The 24,279-nt window shown below is 54.4% G+C and overlaps 2 protein-coding genes across 6 annotated transcripts; one reads left to right on the top strand and one right to left on the bottom strand.

The window, feature by feature from the left end:
- Positions 1-379: 379 nt before the first annotated feature.
- On the bottom strand, positions 380-24,051 carry LOC117903668 (putative inorganic phosphate cotransporter). Of its 3 annotated transcripts, XM_034815996.1 has the most exons (5): positions 9,390-9,743; positions 8,884-9,317; positions 2,102-2,466; positions 1,824-2,036; positions 380-1,755 (listed from the first exon to the last, which is right to left on the bottom strand). In XM_034815996.1, the coding sequence occupies exons 1-5, from the start codon at positions 9,586-9,588 to the stop codon at positions 1,584-1,586; spliced, it is 1,383 nt and encodes a 460-aa protein (XP_034671887.1). In that variant the 5' UTR covers positions 9,589-9,743; the 3' UTR covers positions 380-1,583. The 3 variants fall into 3 exon arrangements, with proteins under 3 accessions (XP_034671887.1, XP_034671885.1, XP_034671886.1); XM_034815994.1 differs by lacking the exons at positions 380-1,755; positions 1,824-2,036; positions 8,884-9,317; positions 9,390-9,743 and adding exons at positions 2,630-6,391; positions 6,477-7,758; positions 23,490-24,049 and having other exon boundaries at positions 2,325-2,466; XM_034815995.1 differs by lacking the exons at positions 380-1,755; positions 1,824-2,036; positions 2,102-2,466; positions 8,884-9,317; positions 9,390-9,743 and adding exons at positions 21,373-23,403; positions 23,474-24,051.
- On the top strand, positions 11,831-20,755 carry LOC117903670 (neprilysin-1). 3 transcript variants are annotated; one of them, XM_034816000.1, is made up of 10 exons: positions 11,831-12,381; positions 14,091-14,559; positions 14,590-14,947; positions 17,393-17,470; positions 18,389-18,516; positions 18,576-18,693; positions 18,750-19,756; positions 19,825-19,987; positions 20,050-20,366; positions 20,452-20,755. In XM_034816000.1, the coding sequence occupies exons 2-10, from the start codon at positions 14,332-14,334 to the stop codon at positions 20,722-20,724; spliced, it is 2,670 nt and encodes an 889-aa protein (XP_034671891.1). In that variant the 5' UTR covers positions 11,831-12,381; positions 14,091-14,331; the 3' UTR covers positions 20,725-20,755. The 3 variants fall into 3 exon arrangements, with proteins under 3 accessions (XP_034671891.1, XP_034671889.1, XP_034671888.1); XM_034815998.1 differs by having other exon boundaries at positions 11,831-12,346; positions 14,091-14,947; XM_034815997.1 differs by having other exon boundaries at positions 14,091-14,947.
- Positions 24,052-24,279: the final 228 nt, after the last annotated feature.

Raw genomic sequence — 24,279 nt, 5'->3', positions numbered from 1 at the left:
ACACGCTATGCAAATACGGGAAGTTGACAAATAAATACGGCAACAACCACAAAGACAAGCTCGTAAGAATGCTGTGGGGTCTATAGTCTATACAGAACAGCCTCTGCTACTTGCACATTCCCCTCACAAAGCATTTCTTCATTCAAATAGAATTATAGTAGAACTAATATTCTCGCGATTAGGATACACCCATGGGCGGGGTAGCTACTACGCCAGTACCGGGGGGATGCAAAATACAAGAGGCAACAACTGACATCCCTCTCGCACCGATTCACCGTTCCTCAGTGCTCCCGCCCCAACCCACTCATTGATTTTCGCTCCGCCCTCGCGCTGTGCATTTTCTTTGCTCATGTTTGTATTATTTCCTTTTTTTTCTGTGTATTTTTAGCTTAAACAAATTGAAAAAAAAAAAACAAAAATTAAACGTCCAAGCGCGTTAAGCTTTAAACTAGAATTGTGTTAGTTGTATTTTTGTTGTACTGCTTTTGTGGGTTTTAGGACAAACATAATTACGACAAAAGTGATTGGAGTTGTAAGTGCTATGTACAGAGGGGAGGAAACGGCTGGAGCAGACCTTAGAGCCTCTCCTTTGCGACGCTGCCAACTGTTTGTCCGGGCGGGGGGCAACAATGCTTATTTTTTGACATTTTCGGCCGCATGTACCGCGTGTATTTTTCTTCACATTTCCTACATATAACACAGGTTTAGCGCACAACAACAGTTGGTTCCTTCTATTTTTGTTTCTTTCCTGTTTTGCATGAGTTTTCTGCGGGGCCCAAGGACTCACTCGCTCCTTGCTGCATCATCTGCTATAAACTATAACTAATTATATATTTGTTTATGTATTTATGCACGTACGTATTTATGTTGTGTGTGTGTGTTTTATGGTTACTAGACTTAAGCTACATATTTACAAAAGGGAAAAGAAGGATCTTCTGTGCATAACAATAACAACAAAATAAGTAAATTAAAGAAGAAAATTGTTCAAAAAAAAAAAAAGAGAAAAAAGAGAAATGCCAAATTCTTAGGGCAGTCTGCGGGGGGGTGTGAGGACAGACAGTAGTTATAGATCGATAGATATACATATGTATAGCATGTATATATATAGGTAGGTAGGTAGGTAGATGGTAAAGTATTTTGGGATAGTCTAAAAGTTTATTCTGAATCCCTTGCTCTTGCTCTTGCACTTGCACTTGCACTCTCCATCCTGCTCTCACTCCTGCTCTCTCTCTATGTCTATCTCTATCACTCTCGCTCGGTTTGAATGAGACTAAACGTAATTTAGTCCCATCCACTGACTATAAGGCATACAAAAACACACAGATCTCCGACCGAACTCCGACACTCTGTGATCTCAGCTCGCTCTTACAAACTAAACCCTACAATTGGGGTTTCCGTTCCATTTCGCATCTATTCCATTTCCATTCGCACTCCGCAATTATCCATTCAATTTCCGGTTTTTTTTTTTCTAGTAATTCTAAACATTCCGACGAATCCCTTCACAAAGTTCTGCACTGGAGCAGACGAGCAGCGGAGCAGCAGTTAGGCAGGTGGCAGGTGGCAGGCAGACAGGCAGCTCCTCGTTAAACGTCGTTGGCCTGGCAGAGGGCCTCAAAGTCGCAGCTCTCCACGCTGTGCGCATACAGGCGGCGCAGCGTGGCAAGCGGGCAAAGATCCTCGTTCTGTGGGCAGCCAGGCAGCCGGACTACACGCTCCTGATGCAGCACCAAGACGCGAGGCGGCTCCTGCTCGCATCTGTCGTAGGGAAATGGCGCAAAATTAGAGACTAAATTCGATAGAGGCGAAGGAGCAGGACAACTCACTCGTAGCGCAGAAAAGCCAAGTTGGTCGCAAAGGCATCGATTTCGCTGGTGCGCCAGAGACGCTCGCTGCCGAAATGCTTGTGGGTGAGTGCCTCCTGGTCCCTGGCCAGACCCAGATGGGCCAGCAGCTTCAGCAGTGTGCCCGAGTGGGTGAAGTAGAACGTGGCATTGGCACGCGGCATGGCCTGGCCCTGTGGCGGGTACTCGTCTGGACTGTTGGAGGAACAAATACTTTTGTAATGAAATGCACACAAATGGGGAGTGGCGTTGGGACTCACTCGATGGCTGCAAACATATCTGCTATTGCCGGACAGGCAATGCGGTGGGTCAGCTCATAGCCATAGCCATCGTTCCAGTAGTACTCCAGATCCTTGGCAAACTCCAGAGCCCTCAGGCTGGCCACATCGAAGAAGCTGCACCAGACGGAGGCGCGTTGCCGCCGCCGCTGCCAGGCCGTCTCGAAGGCGCACACCATGTACATGAGCTCCACGTCGTCGGGCCGGAGGTCCGGCAACTGTGTGCTGCTCCGCACCTGCTCCACTGCTGACTGCATCTCCGGCTCATCGCTGAACCGGCGTGCATTAATAAAAGTTTCGGGATTCTTATCGACGTCAGTTCTCCATCTATCGCAGAGTTTATAGAACTGCAAGGAGAGGCAATGGAACGTGGAATTAGATCTCAACGCATAATGGTTGCAGTGGGTAAGATCACCCAGTCCCCGTTCCCGTTCCCGTCCCTGTCCCTGTCCCAGCGCACAGACCACAAAGCGGGGAATGATTCGTATTTATTTATAGATTATTGAATACCTGGCGTGGGACTGTAGATCGCGACCATGTTGTCCACAAATCCCACTGCCAGCTGCGCCTTGTACGCGTGGAAGGATAGACAGGTGGGATGCCCGATCTTGGGCCCAATGAATCCCTCGTTGGTGCGCAGCACCTTCTGCAGATCACCCTTCAGCGAGTAGATGCAGATCTTGGTGGCATTGCCGCACGCCACAGTGCCCTCGATTTGGTGGCTGGAAATGGCTGTGATGTCGCTGCCGGCATCCCACTGGTACAGCACCCGGTCCCCGGTGCCAATGGGGAATCTGGCGCCGCCATTTCGCACATCCACCACGCTGACCGTTCCGTTCTCGCAGCCGGCCACCAGGAGCGGCTCATTGGGTCGCATGTACGCGTGCAGGATGGGCGCATCGTGGCGTCGCGGCTTGTACACGCAGACGGGGGCATAGCGTGTGGCGCAGCGCATGTCGATCAGCTGGACGCTGCCGTCCTCGCAGCCCGCGAGTATCAGCTCGCAGCTCTGGTTGGGCAAGTAGGGGCTGAGCACGCGGACCGTCGTCTCGTTGCGGCGCAGCTGAATGTCGCTCAGTCGCAGCTCCCGCTCCACGTCCCAGATGCGCAGGAAGCGGCAGCCACCGCCGCCCACCACCAGCCGCTGGCTGTACTGCTGCCACGCCGTGATAATGCTGGAGCTCCCCAAGCTGCTGCTCAGTCCCGCGCTGCCCGCTTGATCTGCGCCACTCTTGCCGCCGCTCCCGCCGCTGCCCGCCATGCTGCTGCGCTGCCTCGTGCTCGATCCTGCGGCAGTGCTGGCAACGGCACCCGTCAGCTGGCTGGCGCCACTCACCGGCGCCAGCGCTGTCCAGGCGGTAATGAGGCGAGACTTGGGCTGCTGTTGCTGCTGGCCCGATCCAGCCGCTGCCTCCTCGCCCAGCGGCGGTGGCTGCCACACCCTGACGACACCATCGTCGTGGGCCACCAGCGTGAGGGCCTGGTCCTGGGCGTTCAGGAACTCAATGCTGCTGACACGCGCGAACGTGGGCACGGCCATCAGTCCGGACAGCCCCGTCGAGTGCTTGCGTGGCGTGCTGCCGTTCAGCGACGACGAGGAGCCCGAGGTTGAGCCAGAGCCGCTGCCGCCGCAACTGGCGCCCGTGCCCGTGCCGGTGCCGGTGCCGGTGGCTGTGCCGTGGCCTGCCAACGCCTCCGCCGCATAGGTGCGCACCGAGTTCCACACAAAATCGTAGACGAGCACCTTCTCGCGGTAGGCGACGGCTATCTGGGACTCGTACGGCAGCAGCTTGACAATCGACGGCGTGAACTGCGTCTTCCGGCTCCAGCTGCAGACGTCGTACCCAAACTGATCGGAGCTCTGGCCATGCTGTGGCCGCCGTGCCGGGCCCAGGCTGCCGCTCTGTTCGCTTTGTGGCTGCTGTGGGCGTCGCGCCTGTCGGCGGATCAGCTCGTTGCGCTGGTAGCGATAGCGACGCGTGCGCAGCTCCTGGGAGTTGCGATCGACGGGATAGCGCTGCTCCCCCTCCGCACTGCCCTCCGCCGAGCTGTAGCGATGCTTGCCCGGTCGCGTGAAGTACGAGATGGCCCACGGTATGAACTCGGTCTGGACAATCGGCTGCAGCGCCTGTCCGTGGCTGCCGTGACCCTTGCTGCCCGGCTCGTGGTAATGATTGCTCTCGCTGCCGCTGCTCCGTGCCGAGTGGCTGCCACCGGCTGCCTCTGCTCCCAGTGCCGGTCCCAGTCCCAGTCCTAGTCCACCGGCGGCAGCTCCTCCTCCTCCGCCGCCGCCGCCACGCACATAGGCCGGTCCGCTGTCAGTCTCATCGTTGATCGAGCTTGTCCGCAGCTTGCGCTGCAATATCATCTGCGGATCCCCCGCTGCGGCACCTGCAGCGGCTCCTCCTCCACCACTGGCACTGCCCGACAGCCGCAGCTTCTGTGCCCAGTGGCTGGCGCCCGCAGTTGTGGTGCCGCCGCTGGCGCTGGCATTCCCGCCGCTCGTGTTGCAGCCCACAGGCGGCGACTGGCCGGCGCCCACGGCACCACCCAGGTAGGTGACGCGCGTGTTGGGGCTGGGCGGCAGACTGACGCTCAGGCTGTTGCACTTCTCCGAGGCCGTGGCCATGGTGGCCTCCTTGGCGGCCATAATCGGACACAGGGCGGTGTCGCGCACGTGGTGGACAATCTTCAGTGCGGTGGCCGCCACCTGGGGGAACGGATCCTGGGCCAGCTGGCAGATGCCGAGCCACAGCTTGGTGAAGATCGACTGGAAGGGTATGCTGTTGGTGCCTCCGGCCACGCCGCCAGCTGCCGCTCCCACTCCCACTCCGACGCCTCCCACGGAGCCCGAGCGCTCGCCGCTGCTCTTGCCGCTCCGACTGCTGCCTCCGGCGGCGCCTGCTGCTGCTCCTGGTTGGCCCTGGCCCTGGCCCGCGCCCGCGCCCGTTCCCGTGCCCATATTCGAGATGGAACTGGAGCTGACGCCGCGACGCATCGTCACATGCCGCTCCAGGCTGTGGGTGGACGAGGCGAGGCCGTGGGCGCCCGCGGGCAGGGCGTTGCCGCCCTGCAGCATCACAAAGGTGGAGGCGGCGTGGCTGCTGCGCATATGCTCGGCCAGGTAGACGGCCACGAACTGCGACTCGAAGAGCAGCACCATCCACTGCACGGCGGCGACCAGCTCGAGGCGCACCAGCGGCGACATGTCCTCGCCGACAGTCTCCAGCAGCGTGATGGCAATGATCCGGTCAATGTTGTTCGCCTGCTGCTCGCTGCGATCCGTCACGGAGCTGATGAAGGTGCCCAGCGCAAAGACGGCAGCGGCACGCACCTCCGGTATCGAGTCACGCAGCAGGACGTAGAGCTTCTCGTGGGCCAGGTCGCGGGCCCCTGACCAGCGGGCCTTCTCGAAGTTCTGCCAGAGCATGCCCAGGCAGATGGCCAGCCACTGGCGCAGCAGCCAGCTGTGATCGTTCAGCTGCTCCAGGCATATGGAGAGCAGCGGTCCCTGCAGCGCGTTCGTCTGGCCGAGCAGGAAGTTGTGCACGATGGAGGCGAGCACGAAGGCGGAGAGGCTGCGGTGCTCCTTGGAGACGCTGCCATCCTGCAGCACGGACAGAAAGTACTTGTACTCCTTGACCAGATCCACCTGGCAGCTGGGATCCACGGCCAATATCTTGGCCCAAATGAACACCAGCACCGGCCGCAGCTCGCGCGTCGAGCTCTGCAGCAGCTTCAGCACGTACGGAAAAATGCCGACGCCCAGGGCCAGATTGACGGCCCAGGGTCCGAGATCGAGGAAGCGTGCGAGCAGCTCCAGGGCGCGCAGTCGATGCACCTGGGAGAGCAGCACCTGCAGCACAATCGGCAGCTGCTCGGGCGGTGTGCGCGACTCCGACTCCGAGTCGAGCCACACCTGAAAGGCGGTCAGCTGGTGCTCGAAGAACGGCAGCTGGCGATACGGTGCGCTGTGGTCGAGTATCTCCGGCAGCTGCTGCAGCGCCAGATCCACCACCAGGTCCCACGCCTTCCACATCGGATGGCGGTAGCAGGGCGGCAGCGCTGGCAGCGAGACGGGCGTGCAGTCGTGGCTCCGCAGTATGCGCTCCGCAAGCAGAAAGTTCCGAAAGAGGCTGGCCACCAGCAGATCCTGGCGAAACAGGCGCTGGAACAGCTCGCGCGGCAGCGTATTCCAGGCTATCGTGTCCGTGATGGCCGTGAAGATCCAATTCAGTTCGCCCATCATGGTGCGTCGATCGTTGACTTTGCCTGCCAAAAGCAAAGCAAAGCGAAGCAAAGAGGAGAGTGTCAGTCGGCGGAGAGTCACAGAGAGAGACAGAGAGGGAGATCTTACCTGGTATCTTGTCAATCAATTCGCTTTGGATGCGCGGCACCATGCCCAACTTCTCCTGCATCGCGTACCACTTGAGGGCAATGTTGATGGGCGTGGTCAGGCAGCTGGTGAAGAGATCCGCCGGCAGCTGGGCATTCATGGGGAGTATCTCGTTGGCCGCACACGCTGCCAAATGGATGCAGTTCTTGTAGCTCACCAGCTGCGTCGGCAGCTGCACATTGGCGGCAGCAGCAGCGGCGGCGGCGGCGGCGGCCGCTGCCGAGCCAGAGCCAGAGCCCGGCTGTAGATGGGCCAAGCCACGCTGCTGGGCTATGGCCAGCGCCTTCTCGAGCTCGTGCTCGTGCTGCTCGGCGTACGGCTGGAACGAGTTGATGATGATGCCCGCGTTGGAGCAGTCGTAGACGTAGATCGAGGGCGCCGACATCCAGGTGATGAGCTCGAAGATGCTCAGCGGTATGTACTGGGTGAAGGTCTTGTTGAAGACCCAAATCTCGCCATTGGCCGTCGGCTTGGGCACGCCGTGGCCGTTGTAGTGGAAGAGGATGCGCTCCCCCTTGGCATTGCGACGCAGCGAGGTGCAGAGCTTCTTGACATCGTCGACGGTGGGGTCATGGCACTTCTTGTAGCGGGCGCGTGGCTGCCAGCGTTCGTACTGCATCTGGAGATTGCTGCCGATCAGCTCCATGGCCTTGGGCGGCGACACGGAGCTGGGATCGATCCAGCACTCGAGGCGGGAGCAGGGCTGTATCTTCACCACGTCCGGCGGATCAACGCCAATGTTCAGGCAGAGCACCAGCGCGACGCTGGCCGTCTTCATGCGCTCCCGTATGCGCCAGGCCTGGCGCTCGTACTTCAGGCCCTCGATGAGCTCCAGATGCCGCTTGGCGGTGAACGAGAACGAGATGCGCGAGTCGTCGTGCTCGCTGTGCCCGAAGTGGAAGCCATTGGGCACCACATCGAAGTGAAAGAGTTGCACGAGCAGCGAGGGGCCGCCGGCGAACTGGCTGCGCCAGTCACCATCGCGATCGCCACGAACACGCTCCCATTCGCGCTCCCACGCCCGCTCCCATTCCCGCTCCCATTCCCGCTCCCATTCGCGCTCATGTGGCGGCCTGTTCGAGGAGGCGATTGTCTTGGAGGGGCCATCCTGGCCGATCATTAGGCTGCCAATGTCGATGGCGCTACCGTTGCTGCTGCTGCTGCTGTTGTTGCTATTGTTGCTGTTGTTGCTGTTCGTGCGGTTGTTGGGGAACAGCAGCGGTTCACCGCCACCGTTACCGCCGCCCACGGTAGTGGTGCTGGTGGCGGCGGCGGCGGCGGTGGCGGCGTCTGAGTTGGAGGAGGCTGCACTGGGCATTGCGCTGTAGCGCGACTCGAGCATGCTTCAATTTCGGATCCACACACACGCGCACACACACTCACGCACACGCACACGAGTCACACACAGTGTGGTGTGTGGGGTGTTGTTGTGGCGACTGACGGGCTGTGCTGGGTAGGCCTTGCTAGGCACGGGACATCCCCGTGACGCGAGGGCGATTACGTCTCCGATTGCAGTTTCTGCGACAGAATCCGTTTTTCTCAGCTACTGCGGTAATGACTGCTGCACATAACCAAACACTTTTCGCACTCTCGTACACACAAACATACGCACACGCATACACACAGTTACATATAATTGTACACATGCACACACACACAGGCACGCAGTCGCCTGCCTTCCCGACGGCGACGGACCAAGATTCGTATCGTCGTCGCCTCACGTTTTTACGTTTTACAATTCACCCGAAACCCCCCGATGTGAGGTTCTATCAAAATCTTTTGGTTTCAATACGGCGCGGTGCCCTACAAATGTTTCTTTTAATTATGCGTTCACGTTCGTGTTTTTTTTTTTTGTATTTTATCGCTACAGCTCAGTATGGTCGCGGATTTATCGATAAAATATACCGCCAGACCCTCCAAAATGTCCCGCAATATACCTTTTCATATTCAAAACATACCGTAAATATACCGAAAATCTTAAATTATTTGCCTCGAATTGATATTCTATTTAATATTACTAGCTATTTAGGATTCTCAGCGCTAAAACTATAATTTCATCCAATGTATCAATTAATTTGCCACAAGATTTGGTTCGTTTTATGGGAATGCTCTCAAATTAAATTAAGCTAGCAGCAAAACTATAACGACGACAACGAAATACGCATTTACGGGGTCTAGAATTATACCAACACAGGCATAGAAACACACGCACACAAGCGCACTGCATGTCACACTTTCTTTTCCTCTTTGAGTTTCGTTTCGTTGCTTTTCTTGCTATGCAGCGCTGCCAGACTGACTCAAGCAAAATATCTCGCCGAGCGCGCGATCCATTTAAATTTAATTTTAAAAATTAAACTACTGTACTCACCCTAAGCACGGGATCTCGATACACAGGTGGGGGATAGCGCACCGCGTGTATGCGATGACGACCAAACAGACCGGTCGCAAAACTCTGGGCGCTCTTGAGCGTCCTCTGGGTTGCCGTGTACTTCAGGTAGTACCAGGCGGGGTCGTAGATGTCCGGCAATAGCGAGGGGAAGCGCAGCTGCATCCGTTCTGCCAGCTCGATCAGCTCATCCTCACCCTCGGCCACAAGCAGCTTCTCATCCTCGGCAGCGTTCAGGTGCCCCCAGCTCCAGTCACGCAGCTGCTGCATTTCGTCAGGGCAGAGATTAGCACGAGGCTGGCTGAGCAGCCGCTGCTGCAACTCCACGAGCCGCTGCTGGGCGCGCAATATGACCTTCTTGCTGGGATTGCGGCTGCCATGACGAATGACCGACCAAATTCGAGTGGGGTGGCAGCCTTGCTTGAGGAGAACAGATGAAACATGTCAAATCAGCTGTTGGAGCGGCGGCTCAATAACACAATACACACCCGCGTACTGCGGTGGCGTCTCGTCTAAGTTGGCTATGGCCCTGTAGGGCGTCTTGGTGGACAAATGCCGCTCTATGTCGGCCCGCGGGAGGCTGCTGCAGGCAGCCGCAGCCTGGGTATCGGGATCGGCTAATACTGACAGTACTAGTACAGTGGCCAGCAGAAGTGGCAGCAACATAATTGGGAATGGTTTTAGCATTTTTCCGGATAGCGGAAAAACTTGTCAGAAGTAAAACCAAAAAGGTTGGTAGAACAAAAACGAAACAAATCAAAACATTAAAACTGCGACTTGCACACGCACGCGAAGAAACTAAACACACGAATCGACAGACACAGAGCAGAGTAGCAGATGAACATGGGATTAAAAGGGAGGCTGCGTAAAGTAAACACGCAAAAGGGAATCGGCAAGTGCGTGATGGTGGCAGTACTGCACAGAATAAAAAAGGCTGCCAGATCGCCAGAAGTATGCCAATGCAAAAAGGCATGGGTGCTCGCATTTGCCAGCACTGTTCAAAGGAGAAAGAAAACATTGAAATCCATGTATTTAGATTCGAATCGCCTCCGTTGATGAGGGCTTTCCACAAATTGTACCATCGTTCTATGCAATGAGAGAAACGAGAGCGTTCTAGAAGCTTTGAGATAAAAATAGAAACACAAAGAGAGGGAAAAAACCAGGGCTGCATTTGGTCTAAATACCGAAAAATACTTAAATATCAGGGCCGATATACATAAAGCGCGCGGCGTGCAATTCAAATTCAAATAATTTCACCGATAGATAGACACATACATAATTATTGTTTTCAGAAGCAAACACCATTAATATTATCGCCAATTTACGCACCGCTCCGTGCCTTCTGATTAAACGGAACAACTTCGCGCTTCGCTTTGTGTACGAACAGGAATATGCTCAGTCGCGCAGCCGAATTAGCACTCAACGCGCATTTAGCCGAGAATCCGAGAGGAAATTTCACGCTCGTACCGGGAGCCACGTTTATACGCAGTTTGTACCCCTCCCACTTCGGTTTCGGTTTCGGTTCGTCTTTTGTTTTGTTCATGTCCCGCCACAGTTTTGGGCTGGCTACGTTAGCGCGTTTCTTGCTGCCATATGGAGCCGGTGTCGGCCAATGTCAACGCCACACAAAGCCACACGCACGTGTCGACCGAGCATTTTGCGCCAAAAAATCTGGAGCTGAAGGTAACCGTAATAAAGTCGTTGTCCGGGTTGATTTGTTGCACAGCTGCACGCAATGGTGCTCATACGATGTTAATCTTCTTTATTGGCCCCAGCCAAAGAACACACGGAACACAGGGAACAGGCAGCCGCGGGCACCGCGTGGCTCTCAAAAGCACGCCACCTGTTGGGCGCCAAAAGGGCAAAGCTTTAGGCGCGAATTTTGAATGGTGAATGCTGCATCGGCAGGCAGGACTTGAAAAGCAATCAAATTTAGTGGATTCAAGGATGGGTGAGGTTGGGTGCTCGAGGATCGCTTTGAGTTGGAATTCCGTGTGTGTGTTTGGGTGCGCTGCTCGAGTGGGCAATCAATCAGCGAAATGAAATCAATGGCAACGTAATTTCAACGATTACCCCTGCGGCATCGAGTGGCCCCCGATGAGTGGCAGCAGCCGAAGCAAGTGTCACAAGCAGTAACAAAGGAAGAGGGGCTGGGGAAAGCCTAATCTCTGGCCACCACGCTGAACGGGGCCCCCGTAACTTATCGGCCAACGCACGGAGAGCGGTAATTAATTTTTTGGTATTTGCGGCACCAAGAACATATTGACAATGACACGATGATCACGCACTGATACTGATAATGACCATGCCAATGGCCCAATGGGTTTAGCCCCAGACCCGAACGGACCCACAGACGCAACCAACAACCATCTGGGAGCAATGGCGGCTGGCAGGCTCGACCATGGCCAGCGTCATGCTGGCTGCTATTAACGCGTCTTGTGTGTCTGTGTGTGTGGAACGTGCCAGATGAGCGCAACGCTGTCCAAAAACCTGCGGTCCGGCAGCAACTGCGGTCCCCAGTCAGTCAGCAGCGTAACGGCGCTGCCACCTATCTCTGTGTGAGGTGTGTGTGTGTGTGTCTGTGTGTGTTACGGTGTCGTCGCCTGCACTTTCTTTGACAGCAGCAGTGCCGCAACGCAATAGCAGCAGCAGCAGCAGACAACATGGAAGGCTAGACTGCTTGATACCCTTCTGATGGTATTGAAATTTCCATTGGGTTCCATAAACACTTACCAGCACTAATTTGAGTACCAATTATTTGTCACTTAAAAAAGCTTTATCTGCTGATAATCTCCAGCCCAATTAAAAAGTTTAAATAGTTATTTATTTTAATATTTACAAATGGCAAAGAATCACCCGTTTCGCACATCCCCTCTAAATGCCAGCTGGCGAGAGGTGCCAGCTCCTGCCTGACCCCGACCCCCAACCAAGCTACGGAGTAAGCCATATAAACAGCAATTTAATATACACCTTTTTGGGTGTCAGTTCAGTTCAGTTCCATTCACCCGGTGTCGCCGCTGTAGCTGCTGTTGCTGTTGCTGACAACGCGCTGCCGTTGACGCTGGCGCTAGCGCTGGTGCTTAAAAGCTAAGGACACGCGCTCAGAACGTTCAGTTCGCCTCGAGTTTTTGCCCCGCGCGGTTTGGCGCGAACAAGAACCACCGACACCAGACACGCACCGCACACGGACACGGACACGCACACTGGCCACAGAGCCGCCGCATAGAGAGCGCTAAATATTAGTTCAAAAATAAAAGTAAAAACGGAATGGAACGGAACTAAACCGAACGGAACAGAAGGGAGCCGAAAACAGAGAAGAGAAGGAGAAGGAGAGTGAAAGCCATAAAGAATAGAAACAACGGTGAAACTGAACGGACGTCCCCCGGTAACGGCAACACGCAGCAGCAGCAGCAGCAGCATAACGTAACAACAATATCAAACAACGGTAAACGTAACCGTAAAGCCACAACGATTAGAAAAGTAATGAAAAATACAAAACAGAAAAAAACATCAGCGTATAGCACAACAAAAAAATAACATAAACAATTTAATGAGTTAGTTTAGAACAAAGGCAATCCAATTTGTTGTTCTACAATGTCGCATTTCATTTAGTTTTTTAGTTGGGTTTCGAGTTTCGTGCTGTTCTTTGCGCTCTTCTCCGCCGCACACTCTCCTCTCTCTTTTGCTTTCTGCCGTTTCGTTTTCATTGGCGCAGTAGCAGCAGCATCCACGATCGGTGGCAGCAGCGGCAGCAATTCGCATTTCACGTGGCGCCCAAAATATTCATGACCATCACGAGATTCGATTCGATTCGATTCGAGATTCGAGAATCGGTTTGTGGGGGCTTCCTCCTCTGGGCCAGAAGCCCACATGCTGCGCCAGCTACTCTGCTGCTGCGCTGCCTCCGGCTCAGGCCTCAGCCTTAGTCTCAGGCTGGGTTAACTAGTTTCGAGTTTTGCCAATTTCGCCGCGCATTAATCTTCGATTAAATTTATACAAAATCCAGCAAACTGTTTGGCTGTGTAGCCCCAAGCCCCCCTCTCTCTCTCTACCTCTCTCATGTTCTGTCAAGTCGCCGGCTGCGTTTGCGCGGCAACACTCGAAACACGTTGGCCCTGATCGTCACACTCACAAAAGCAGCAACAACAGAACAGCAGCATCAGGGGAGCAGAGACAAACAACGCCAGCGCAGCGCAATTGTATGGGCAAAGGAGGTGGCTGTGTGGTGGGTAGAAGAAGGAGTACAGAATAAGCAGTGGCAATAAGGTGGAACACAGGAAATGCAATTGAAAACCCCGTGGAGAGCAAGCAATTTGTTGGCCAAAAATATCGCAAGGAGCATGCAGTGCTGAGTTGAGCTGAGCTGAAGTGCCGTTGATTGAGAGCGAAGCCAAGGCAGTGCAGTTGAGCAAGAGAGGAAACCAAGCAGTGCAGTTGAGTAAGATTGGTCCAAAGGAACTGCAGTTGAATAAGAGAGAAGCGCTGTCAGTGCAATTGAATAAGAACGCAGCGCAAAGGCGGCGGACAGAGTGAAGTTTAGTTACAAAAGAAAACAATTTTAAGGCATGGCAGAGGTGTTACAACAGATGAGTGCAGAAATGGTCATGGACATTATCTTCAGGCAGTTCAGAGTGCAATCAGAGAAAGCAGTAAAGTGAGAATCGCATTTACAAGCAGTGTACAGTTCTTGCAGTCTGCTTCACCCCTTTGATGCTGTGCGCTTGGTAATGTTATTGCGCAACACAGACATACCGACTTTCATACAGTGGAAACTCGACACGTGACTGACTGACGATCGACGGTCCGTCCGATTGTATGAGTAGTTGATGATCTGGTTGGGGCCGGTCTGGTCTGGTCTGGCCTTTGCCGCCGGCTGCCGGTGGTGGCTATCGGCTTACGTTTTCCGATGGTACAGTGGAGCCAGCCTAGCCGTAACGTAACTGAACCAAAACGCACTGCCAAAAATCGAGCTATAGTAGTTCTGGGCAAGGTCAAATTTGCCTGTTAGATCAAGTAAGAACAACTGCTTGGGAATAAGTGCAAGCAGTGCATCAGTGTGGGATGATCTGCACTGTACCGCAGTAACAAATGGACATGTGTCCATCACGGTTTTAATACCCATCATATCTCATCATTCTCCATGTCTTTCTCTCTCTCTCACACACACACACACACTCTCCCTCATTTAGTGCCGTCGACGCTGATGTCGCAGTCACAGTCAGCGTCGCTGCCGTTGTGAACCGTGCGTGGAACAACCAAGCGTCCAGCGTTCGACAGCTTTCCATCAACATCATCGGAGATTACCACTCGAGAACCGTGCGAGACACCGCAGGCACAAAGCCATAAATTACCGTCCCGTCCCGCCCCAGATAAGGAGCTGGGAGCGACGCCAGCGCCGGGCAATAGTTGGCAGTGTCGCCGCCGAGCGATATGTTGGCCACGCCGAGCGGCGGCGCAGCGCCCGCTAATGTTCCCGCCACCGCAACCTCTTCAGCAACTGGTCCCGTATCCGCGTCCGTATCCGTATCGGCCACATCGATGCCCCCAGCAGTCGCCGCATCGTTGGCCAGCCCGGAGAAGCCCCTGAACAATGGCTACCTGCAGGCGAATGCTATGGACGAGCTAAATGCCACCGTGGTGTCCCCTCTGCTCGGCCAGGCACAGCAGCAACACCAGCTGCAGCAGCAGCAGCAGCAGCAGCAGCAGCAGCAGCAGCAACACCAGCTGCAGCAGCAGCAGCAGCAGCAGAACAAGCTGCCAACGGTAGTTTTCCTTAGTCCGGATGGAAGCGGCGGCGTGGGCATTGGCAGCGCCCTGCAGCGGAATCCCATCTCAGGTGCCAGCATACCCCCGGCCACCGTCTCGAGCCGCACCAGCGATTGGCTGCTGAAGGAGTCACAGCAGCGGCGCCGCCTCCTGATCCTGGCCATCGCCTTTACCGTTCTGGGAGCAGCCATCGGTGCTCTGGCCATCTACTTTGCCGGAGTCCATCAGCGCTGCCAGCTGTATCCCCCCCGCTCCCTGGACGCCGCCGAGTCTGTGTCAGGTGAGTGTCTGTTGGGCGTGAATGTGAAGCTCATTTCCCGTTACCGTTACCGTTACCGTTACTGTTGCCCAGTGCTAGCTGTGAACTGGGTCAGCAGCCAATCAACAGGCATCCTGTGCCCTGTCTTCCATCTTCCATCCTCCATCTCTCATCTGTCCCGCGCTCGTCCCACCCCGACAAGGTCCATTTACTGTTGTGGTAAGTGAATTTGGCGCCTGCCCTTGCTCCCCTCTTCCCATCATTCCATCCCATTGCTCATCCATCCATAAACCGAGTAGAAATTTCAATTTCCCTGAGCGGGGAGGGGGGAAATGGACAAGCAACAGGCTGAAAGAAATGCAAACCAAATTCGTGGTCGATGCTTTTGATACACTTCCAAGTGTTGTTTTTGTTTTTGAACAAAGATGCATACAAAAGTGATTAAATATTTATAGATTGTGCAGCAAGAGTAAAGGTTAAGTGTGTGTGTGGCAAAGCACTAATCAATATTCATATGACCCTCTGAAAGGGTATGTGTATAACAAGATTTTTGTAATCTCCGTCTTGGCAGCAGGCCCTCTCTTGTCACTAAATGCTGCTGCTGCTGCTGCTGCCCGCTCTCTCCTCACACTCTCTCTCTCGTTGTCTATCCATCCCATTCGCTCTGTTTGAAATTCAATTACAGAATATGTCAAACAACAAACGGGAACAGGAGCGCCTCACTAGCACCAGAGAAAAGGGCATGGAGCACTGCTTGCGTTGGTGCCATTTTGTGTTCCGTTATTTGTTCTCTCTCCATCTATGGATAACAGTGGGATCGGGCAGCGGCCGTCGGCAAGCCGTATGTTTCGCCTGGTTTACCACCCGCCTGCACCACTGTGCGGCCGCTGCTCATCTCAGGCGCTGACTTCTTCTGTTGTCCCATGGCCTGTTGTGGTCGTCGGTCTGTGGGCGGAGTGAGTGGCCAAGGCAGGGGCAGCCGTGTTCCCTTCTGCATTCATGAACATAAGGCATTCACTAAATATGTACACACCTATGTATGTATGTATGTATGTATGTCCGTGTAATGCGAATTCAAAGCAACTGAAATATTCAGGAGCTATTCGGCTCTGTCCAGTGCTCTGCATGAAGCGGTGGATGGGTTGTGTACAACATTCGTTTTTATTTTGCAAAATGAGATAAAAAGGCGAAAACCAATCAATCGGCTTGGCCCTTGGACCTGGCCTGGCCGGAGAATTTCTATGAATTTTTGAGCGGTCGTTCCAATCGATCGCGTCCCATTGCTCCTTCTGCTGCTGCTGCTGGTGCTTCTTCTTTGTGTCTCTCTTCTTCGCTTTTACCGTTAGCTTAATTGAATGTGCACGCACACACACACACACACACACACAGTATGTACATTTACTCCAACGGCATTTTTCATGTGTGCGCCGCGTGTGACCGTTATAAAAACGTGTTTCTTAATGTTTTGCGCCTAAAATTCATTCATCGACAGCGATGGGCGGATGAGGGTTCACCATCAAAGCCTATTTCCAACAGCTCTCCGGCATATGCATGATGCGTCGCCGCCGTTTACCGTTTACCGTTATAGCCCACGTAAAAATATCTCTCTCTCTCTCTCTCTCTCTCTCTCTCTCTCTCTCTCTCTCTCTCTCTCTCTCTCTCTCTCTCTCTATAAATATCGAACATCATCATCAGCATCATCCCCCATCTTGTGGTAGGCCCCTGTCCTTGACTATGATATCCCCCATACCCCTTTACGCTCCAGCAGCATAAATATTCCCCACTCCGGTCTGCTCCATTGATTCAAGCAGTAATTTCTTGGGAAGTTTTAAAGTGAACTCCGCATTTAATGGGTGGAAGCAAAGAGGAAACAGGAAAAAGGTGAAATTATTAGACCAAATCTTGAATGGAAGTTGTTGGGGTGTCCAGCAGCTTAAAGGGTGTTCAGGTTCCATTTTGGAATGTCCGTGGGGCATTCACCTCGAATTATGGTATCGGGTCTCGGGTCTCAAACGTGCCACAAGCCACTTAAATCTATTAGCGCTGTGGCAAATGTTATTAGCTGTCCATTCGCTTGGATCGGGGGAATCGTTTTAATTAATAACTAATGCTGCCAGCCAGCCAGCCAGCCCTCTGTCCCCCATCCTCCATCCTCTAGCCTGCTTGCCTAGATGTCACTTTGTATATTGACAGCCTCGACATGCAACATGTGTCCCAGCTGGAGTCGATGCCAGCGGTTATTGTTGTGGATGTTATTTTAATTTAATAAAGCCCGCTACGTGGCAAAGCAAAGATGGTTCACTGCTTGCCGTTTCCCTTCGCTTTTTCGTCATAATGAAAAATTCAAATTCAATTTACTTGAGTGGTTTTCGAATCAGTCGCCCGGCACCGGCACTCGCCACGATTCGGAGTCCACTTCTTGCCAGCTTCGGAATGCTATAGGAAATCTTTTCTATTTAATTGCAGGCAACGCCAGATGGGGCCCGGGCAAGGCCCTCGAGGGGCAGGACAACATTTGCATGACTCAGGAATGCGTGAGAACAGGTATGCCGCTCGGGTTATTATTGGACATGGCCATGCAGTAGTCGCAAGTGCAAGGGGCACGACGGCTGAATGACAGTGAAAAGGGTGCCAGGGATTTGCACAATCATGGAATGTTTGCCATTTACTTTCCCATCATTTATTTATTTGCCATTAAGTTGGTTTAGTCCTGAAACCCTGGACATAAACGTTCAATTTATATTCAAACACCTCCTCGAAGCGACTCCCCCGAACTGGCATATTCATTCAAAGACAATTACCAAAGGGTGCAATCAGCGGAAGACAACGGAGTGGAATGGCACCCATACCCGTAGCCGTGTCCAATTAGCGTTACGGTTTCTGGGCCGTTGACGATTCCACTTGCGTTAGCCTACTTTTTGGGGCAGCCAGAGGACGGTCCGCGACAGTGGGAATGCCAACAGATGGGCCACGATTTAGCAACAATTATTCGACATGCATGTCCAGGGATGTGTCCAACATTGGCTCTGATTAAGCAGCTCCCAATGTTACTTTCCACTTTCTAAGTGCAACCCACTCAAGGTCTGCCACAAAACCCAAGAGCAAACCAAGTTCTGGGGAAACTTTTGCGTCTGCCAAGGGGAAACTTTGCACCGCAGCAGCCGCAATGCAATTTGTGGATAGAAAGGAAAGGTGTGTGTGTGTGTGTGGGTGTGTGTGTGTGGGTGTGTGTGGGTGTGGGTGTGTGTCTTATCGCTTATCATAAAACTTTTTGGCGCATGATTTGTTGGGCAAGTTTTCGGCAAAAGGTGCGGCTTGCTATCAGCGGTCGGGCGGGTCGGATGGCAGGTGAATGAGATCAAGGTGAATTATGGGCCGCAATTAATGGCCGCAGCTGAAGCGTTTCCCAAGATACCAAAGAGTCGAGGGGCTGTCTGACATGTTGATTTACCATCTAACCAGCGGCCTCCCTGCTCTCGGCCATGGACTTGACGGCCGATCCCTGCGAGGACTTTTTCCAGTATGCCTGCGGCACCTGGAACAAGGTGCATCCCATACCCGAAGATCGCAGCTCCATCAGCACATTTGAGGTGGGTAGAGCTTGGCATTGGGGGATCGTGGCTTAAGCTTCTGGTTGCGCTCTCCACAGGTGCTCTCCGATCAGCAGCAGGTGATCCTGCGCGGGGTGCTCGAGGAGCCGATCGATGAGCGCGACAACCAGGCCACCATCAAGGCCAAGACCTTCTTCAAGAGCTGCATGGACATACGTGAGTTTAACCGCAAACAAGAAGCGAACTCTCAGCTACAAATACTTCCTCCACAGCTCAGATACGAAAGATCGGCTCGGGGCGGGTCAAGCAGGTGCTGAAGGCTCTCGGCGGCTGGCCTGTGATCGAGCGGAACTGGCAGCCGCCGGCCGATCTGTCGGTGGAGAAGCTGATGGGCCACCTGCGGCTCAACTACAGCGAGCCGGTGCTGATCGAGCTGTATGTGGGGGCGGACGACAAGAACAGTTCGGTGAACATTCTGCAGATGGACCAGCTGCAGTACGCGCTGCCCTCGCGGGACTACTACCTGAAGGAGAGCAGCGCCAACGACCGCAAGGCCTATCATCGCTACATGACGCAGGTGTCGGTGCTGCTGGGCGCCAATCCGGCCACGGCCGCCGCCGAGCTGGAGCAGGTGGTGCTGTTCGAGACGCAGCTGGTGAATGTCTCGCTGGCCGAGGCGGACCGGCATGACACGAGCGCCGTTTACCGCAAGATGACGCTGCCGGAGCTGCAGCAGCTGGTGCCGGAGGTCAAGTGGGAGGAGTACCTGCAGACGGCCCTGGGCCCGGGCATTCCCCTGCAGGCGGACGAGCCGCTGGTCACCTACGGCCTGCGCTATCTCACCGACATGGGCAAGATATTGCGGCGCACCGATCGCCGCGTCATCCACAACTACATGCTGTGGCGCCTGGTCATGTCGCTGATGACCCACATGATCGACGAGTATCAGCGGGAGCGCGTGGAGTTCCGCAAGATCCTCATGGGCATACAGTCGGAGCGCACGCGCTGGTCCCAGTGCGTCGAGTGGACCAACAAGAAGCTGGGCGTGGCCGTCGGCGCCCTCTTCATACGCGACAACTTCAACCAGGAGAGCAAGGAGGTGGCCCTCGAGATGATACACACCATTCGGGCGGCGTTCAACGAGCTGCTGGCCGAGAACGACTGGATGGATGACGAGACGCGGGCCGTGGCCAAGGAGAAGGCCGACTCCATGAACGAGCGCATCGGCTATCCCGAGGTGCTCACCAATGCCACCGAACTGGAGCAGGAGTATGTGAATGTGAGTGGTGCACGAGTCGCAGCAGTGAGGATCCCTCATTGAATAATCCCCATCCGTTGCTCCTTCAGCTGACTGTTGTGCCTGACAATTTCATTGACAATGTGCTGAGCATCTTGCAGTGGGAGTCGCAGAAGGTGCTGCATCTGCTGCGCCAGCCGGTGGACAAAGAGAAGTGGACCACAGAGCCGGCGGTGGTGAATGCTTTCTACAATCCCAACAAGAACGATATAGGTGGGTGCTTTGGCTCCTTCTCTTCGCTTTCACGCCTAAGATCTCTCCCTTTCTTCTTGCAGTGTTTCCTGCTGGCATTTTGCAGCCTTTGTTCTACAGCCAGCACTTTCCCAAGTCGCTGAATTATGGTGGCATTGGTGTGGTGATTGGACACGAGATCACCCACGGCTTCGACGACAAGGGGCGGCAGTTCGACAAGGAGGGCAACATGATGCAGTGGTGGAACAATGCCACCATTGAGGCATTCCGCGAGCGCACCCAGTGCGTCATCGATCAGTATTCACGCTACAAGATCAACGAGGTGGACATGTTCATGGACGGCCGGATGACGCAGGGCGAGAACATTGCCGACAATGGTGGCCTCAAGCAGGCCTTTAGGGTAGGTCCTCCTCCTCTCCTTCCTCTCTGTCTATCTGCCATCTGCCCGCTCTGATCTCTCATCTCTCATCTAATGCGCTTTGCAGGCCTACAAAAAATGGGAGAAGCTGCATGGCAGGGAGCTGCAGCTGCCCGGCCTCAATATGACGCACGATCAGCTCTTCTTTCTCAACTATGCACAGATATGGTGCGGCTCCATGAGGCCGGAGGATGCGCTGACCAAGATACGTTCCTCGGTGCATTCGCCGGGCTTCGTGCGTGTCCTGGGGCCGCTCTCGAATTCGCGCGACTTTGCACACGCCTACAGCTGCCCGCTGGGCTGTAACATGAATCCCGAGGAGAAGTGCAGCGTTTGGTAGATGCACACACACACACACACACACACACACACACACACACACACACAGCAGAGAACGTTGATGGTTTTTTTTTTTATATATTTATATCGCATAATATATATGTACACAAATACCAATACTGTAGGAAGGAACATCCCAATCGTATCTCCATTCCGTTTTCGTTTTCTTTCCCGTTCTGTGCGCTTGTTGTAATACTTTTTTTTTTTATGTTATAGCAATTATTATGTAATGTAATGTAATGTAATGTAATGAGTAGTAACATGTCTATGCATTATAGATGGCATTCTATGAGAGCCCACAAGCCGCACACGCACACACATCAAGCCCGACACCCCGACACACACCCGAAGAGCGTCCGACGAGAAACGGATTATATTATATTCGTGAATAAAGACACAGAAAAACATAAGCCAAGGGATCCATCGTTTCATTCGGGATTAATTCAAAAAGGTAAACCATATGCATGTCGTGTGCACAACGGTGCACACTGCTGCCTGACGCGAGTCTCACTGATACGGGAACTACTTTTGAATTGATTACAGAAGGCCACGAAACATTATTCTGCTGCGTAGAGCCCCACGCTGTAATTTTCCACTTGCCGAATGAATAATTCAGCAATCAATGGGCAGGCCTACCAGCAACGATGAGTAATGTTTACGATATGTTTGTGCAGTTTTATTCTGACAGCAATATCCATTCGTCACAGACTTAGGTACTAGGCATACACATTCTCAGATCAAAGTTAGTTCTACGCTGTGTATGGGATGTGTATAATTGCGTTCTAAAGATTACATTTAATGTACATTTTGGTATGTATATAAATCATTAGTCTACAGTCCGTACATTTACATATTTATAAAACAATATGCCATACAAAAGGAGACACCAATTATCGTTAAAACAGTTAACATCGAGAAGGAGCAGTTGGAGGAGCGGCTCCCTGGCTCCCCCTGGTAGCACTAGAGTTTTCGGTTTGGAAGCTACAACAATACTTTCCTATATAGACATATATATGTATGTAGATATAATTGCATATTCCAATACGCATGTCCTGCCTGGATTGGAATTATCACACATGCTTATTCTCTAGCTGCATAGCGATGCTCTCTTTAGGTACGTGGCGCTCTCCCTGGCGCCGGAATTGCCGCTAGGCGCGCAGTGGGGCCCGTGAGCTGCGAGCTGGACGAGCGGCGCGCGACCAGCTCTGCTCCTCGGCACTGGCGAAGATTAGATAGATAAAGTTGCCGCCAATATTGAGGGCGGCGGCCAGCCAGAAGACAATGTGCCACTGGGTGAGGGTCTCGCGGTGATTGATGATCAGCCCGATGACATAGGGCGCGAGGAAGCCGCAGATGTTGGCCGCCGAATTGGTGATGCCGTACATGGTGCCCGCGTAGCGTGGACTCAGCGCAATGTGATTCATCTGATTGCCGGCGTAGACGGCGCCGCCAAAGGAGCCGACGCCCGCCAGCATGAAGGTGACCCAGACCCAGTCGCAGCCCACGTAGATGATGCCGATCAGGCCCAGCGACGGCACGACGGAGGCCACCGTGTTCCACAGCTTGTAGGAGTTGACCAGGGAGATGTAGCGCCGGGCCAGCATCCAGTCGGCCAGGGCGGAGCAGGCGATGCCCACGAACCAGGCGGTCAGGTAGGGCACAGCGTTGAGCAGGGCATTCGACTGGATGTCAAAGTGCAGGATGTTGCTCATGTAGGTGGGCAGCTCCGTCAGCTGCGTGTAGAAGGCCCAGCCCTGGCCGCACTGCGTCAGCAGGATGGCCCACAGCGGCACCGAGCTGAGCAGCGAGCGCCAGGGTATGTTCTCATCCATGTCTCCATGTCGCAGTCGAACGCCAGCATCCCCGTCGCCAGCCTCCTCCTCCTCATCTTCCTCCTCGTCTGCAGTCTGGCTGATCAGCGACTGAGTGCGAAGACTCCTCTCGATGTACTCGCGCTCCTTGATGGAGATGCGCGGATGCAGGCTGGGCCTGTCGTACACCAGATACATCCAGCAGACGAACCACAGGATGCCCAGCAGGCCAAAGATGTAGAAGGCCGAGGGCCAGCCGCCGAGAAAGTCCAGCGAGCAGAGCCATCCGGCCAGGGGCATGGAGATCACGGTGCCGATGTTCGAGCCGGCATAGACAATTGCCGCGAACTTGTTGCGCTCCAACGGGGGTATCCAGTGGGCCAGCATCGCGTGCATGGCCGGATATGTGACGCCCTCGCCCATGCCCTCGAGTATGCGCACCAGGATGAGCAGCGGCAGGTCCCAGCGTGCCGCCAGCGGCGTGAGGAGCGTGAAGATGGCCGTGACCAGCACACCGTAGCCGTAGATCAGTTTTCCGCCAATCAGCTCGGCCATGCGTCCGCCCGGCACTTGGGTGAGCACGTAGCCGTAGAAGAAGCTGCCCAGCACCAGGCCCTGGGTGGCCTCGTCCCAGACGAACTCGCCCTCGGGCATCCGGTGGCCGCTGTCGTTGCGCCCCGGCTCCGGCATGGGGCACGTGTCATCGTCCACCACAGACCCGTTGCTGTGGGGAATCGCCGTCTGGTTGACCATGGCCACAATCGCCACCGACAGGTTCACCCGCATGGCATAGACCACGGCGAAGCCCAGGAATCCCATCAGGCCGAAAATGTGGCGTGTCTTCAGGCCGCAGCTGTCACGGCCCTCGACTGTGCGGGTGGGAGGGAGTGTGGACATTGTTTAGAGCATTTTATCTAGCAACAGGCCTTATCTACTTACCCCCCGCTGCGGCCGCACCGCCAACGCCACCGCCGCCGCCCCTAATGAGCGGCCTGTCGCCAGCGCAAAACGCCTCCTGCTCGTCGTCGGCATCATCATCGTCGTCGTCGTCGTCGAGGGAGGAGGAGGAGGGGTGCCGCCTGTTGGCAGCATCATCCGCGTCCGCGTAGTAGCAGGAGGCGTCGCGCGTCTCGTCCGTCCACTTGTGCGGCGGCATTGTCGTGGCAAATTGCTGTCTTCGATGTTTCTGCTTCTCTCCGGGCTGCTGCTAGTGCTTCTACTGCTTGCTTCCACTTCTCTTGCGGTTGTTACTGTCCCGTTGGTGTGATGGCTGATGTTTCAACTGCTTAGTTTTGAGGCTTGTGCAATTGCCAGCTCATTTTCTCTTGCCTTTTGTTTTATTTTTGCGGAAGAACGGGAATCGAATTAGAGGCGGTGCGGAGCGGAGCGGAGTGGAGGCCAACAGCACTGCGAGCAGACAGACACCTTCGTCAACAGCTGGAGCGGCAGCAACAGCAACAGCGACAGCCAAAGCAAAACCCAAACAAAAGTGGCCACCAATGGTCGAGCGAACAGTCGAAGCAGTCGCATCTAACCCATGAAGCAGTCGCTTCGCTCTCTCTTCTAATGCCACTCTCTCTCTAATTCGCTTCGACGCGCTCTCCCTCTCTCAGCACTGCTTTTTGGGAGAGCGTACGTACTCCGCGGGCAGTGTGAAAGTAGAGCAGCAGCAACAGCGCTACGTCACCCGGAGGTGGTGTAAGAAAGGGCAAGAAAGAGAGAGGTTGCAAACGGCGCACTTTGAA

Source organism: Drosophila subobscura, chromosome A (genome assembly GCF_008121235.1).
Source record: "Drosophila subobscura isolate 14011-0131.10 chromosome A, UCBerk_Dsub_1.0, whole genome shotgun sequence".
In the NCBI taxonomy this organism is placed as follows: Eukaryota; Metazoa; Arthropoda; class Insecta; order Diptera; family Drosophilidae; genus Drosophila; species Drosophila subobscura.
The sequence above is the reverse complement of the archived record's forward strand: the minus strand, read 5'-3'. Positions and strand labels throughout refer to the sequence as shown.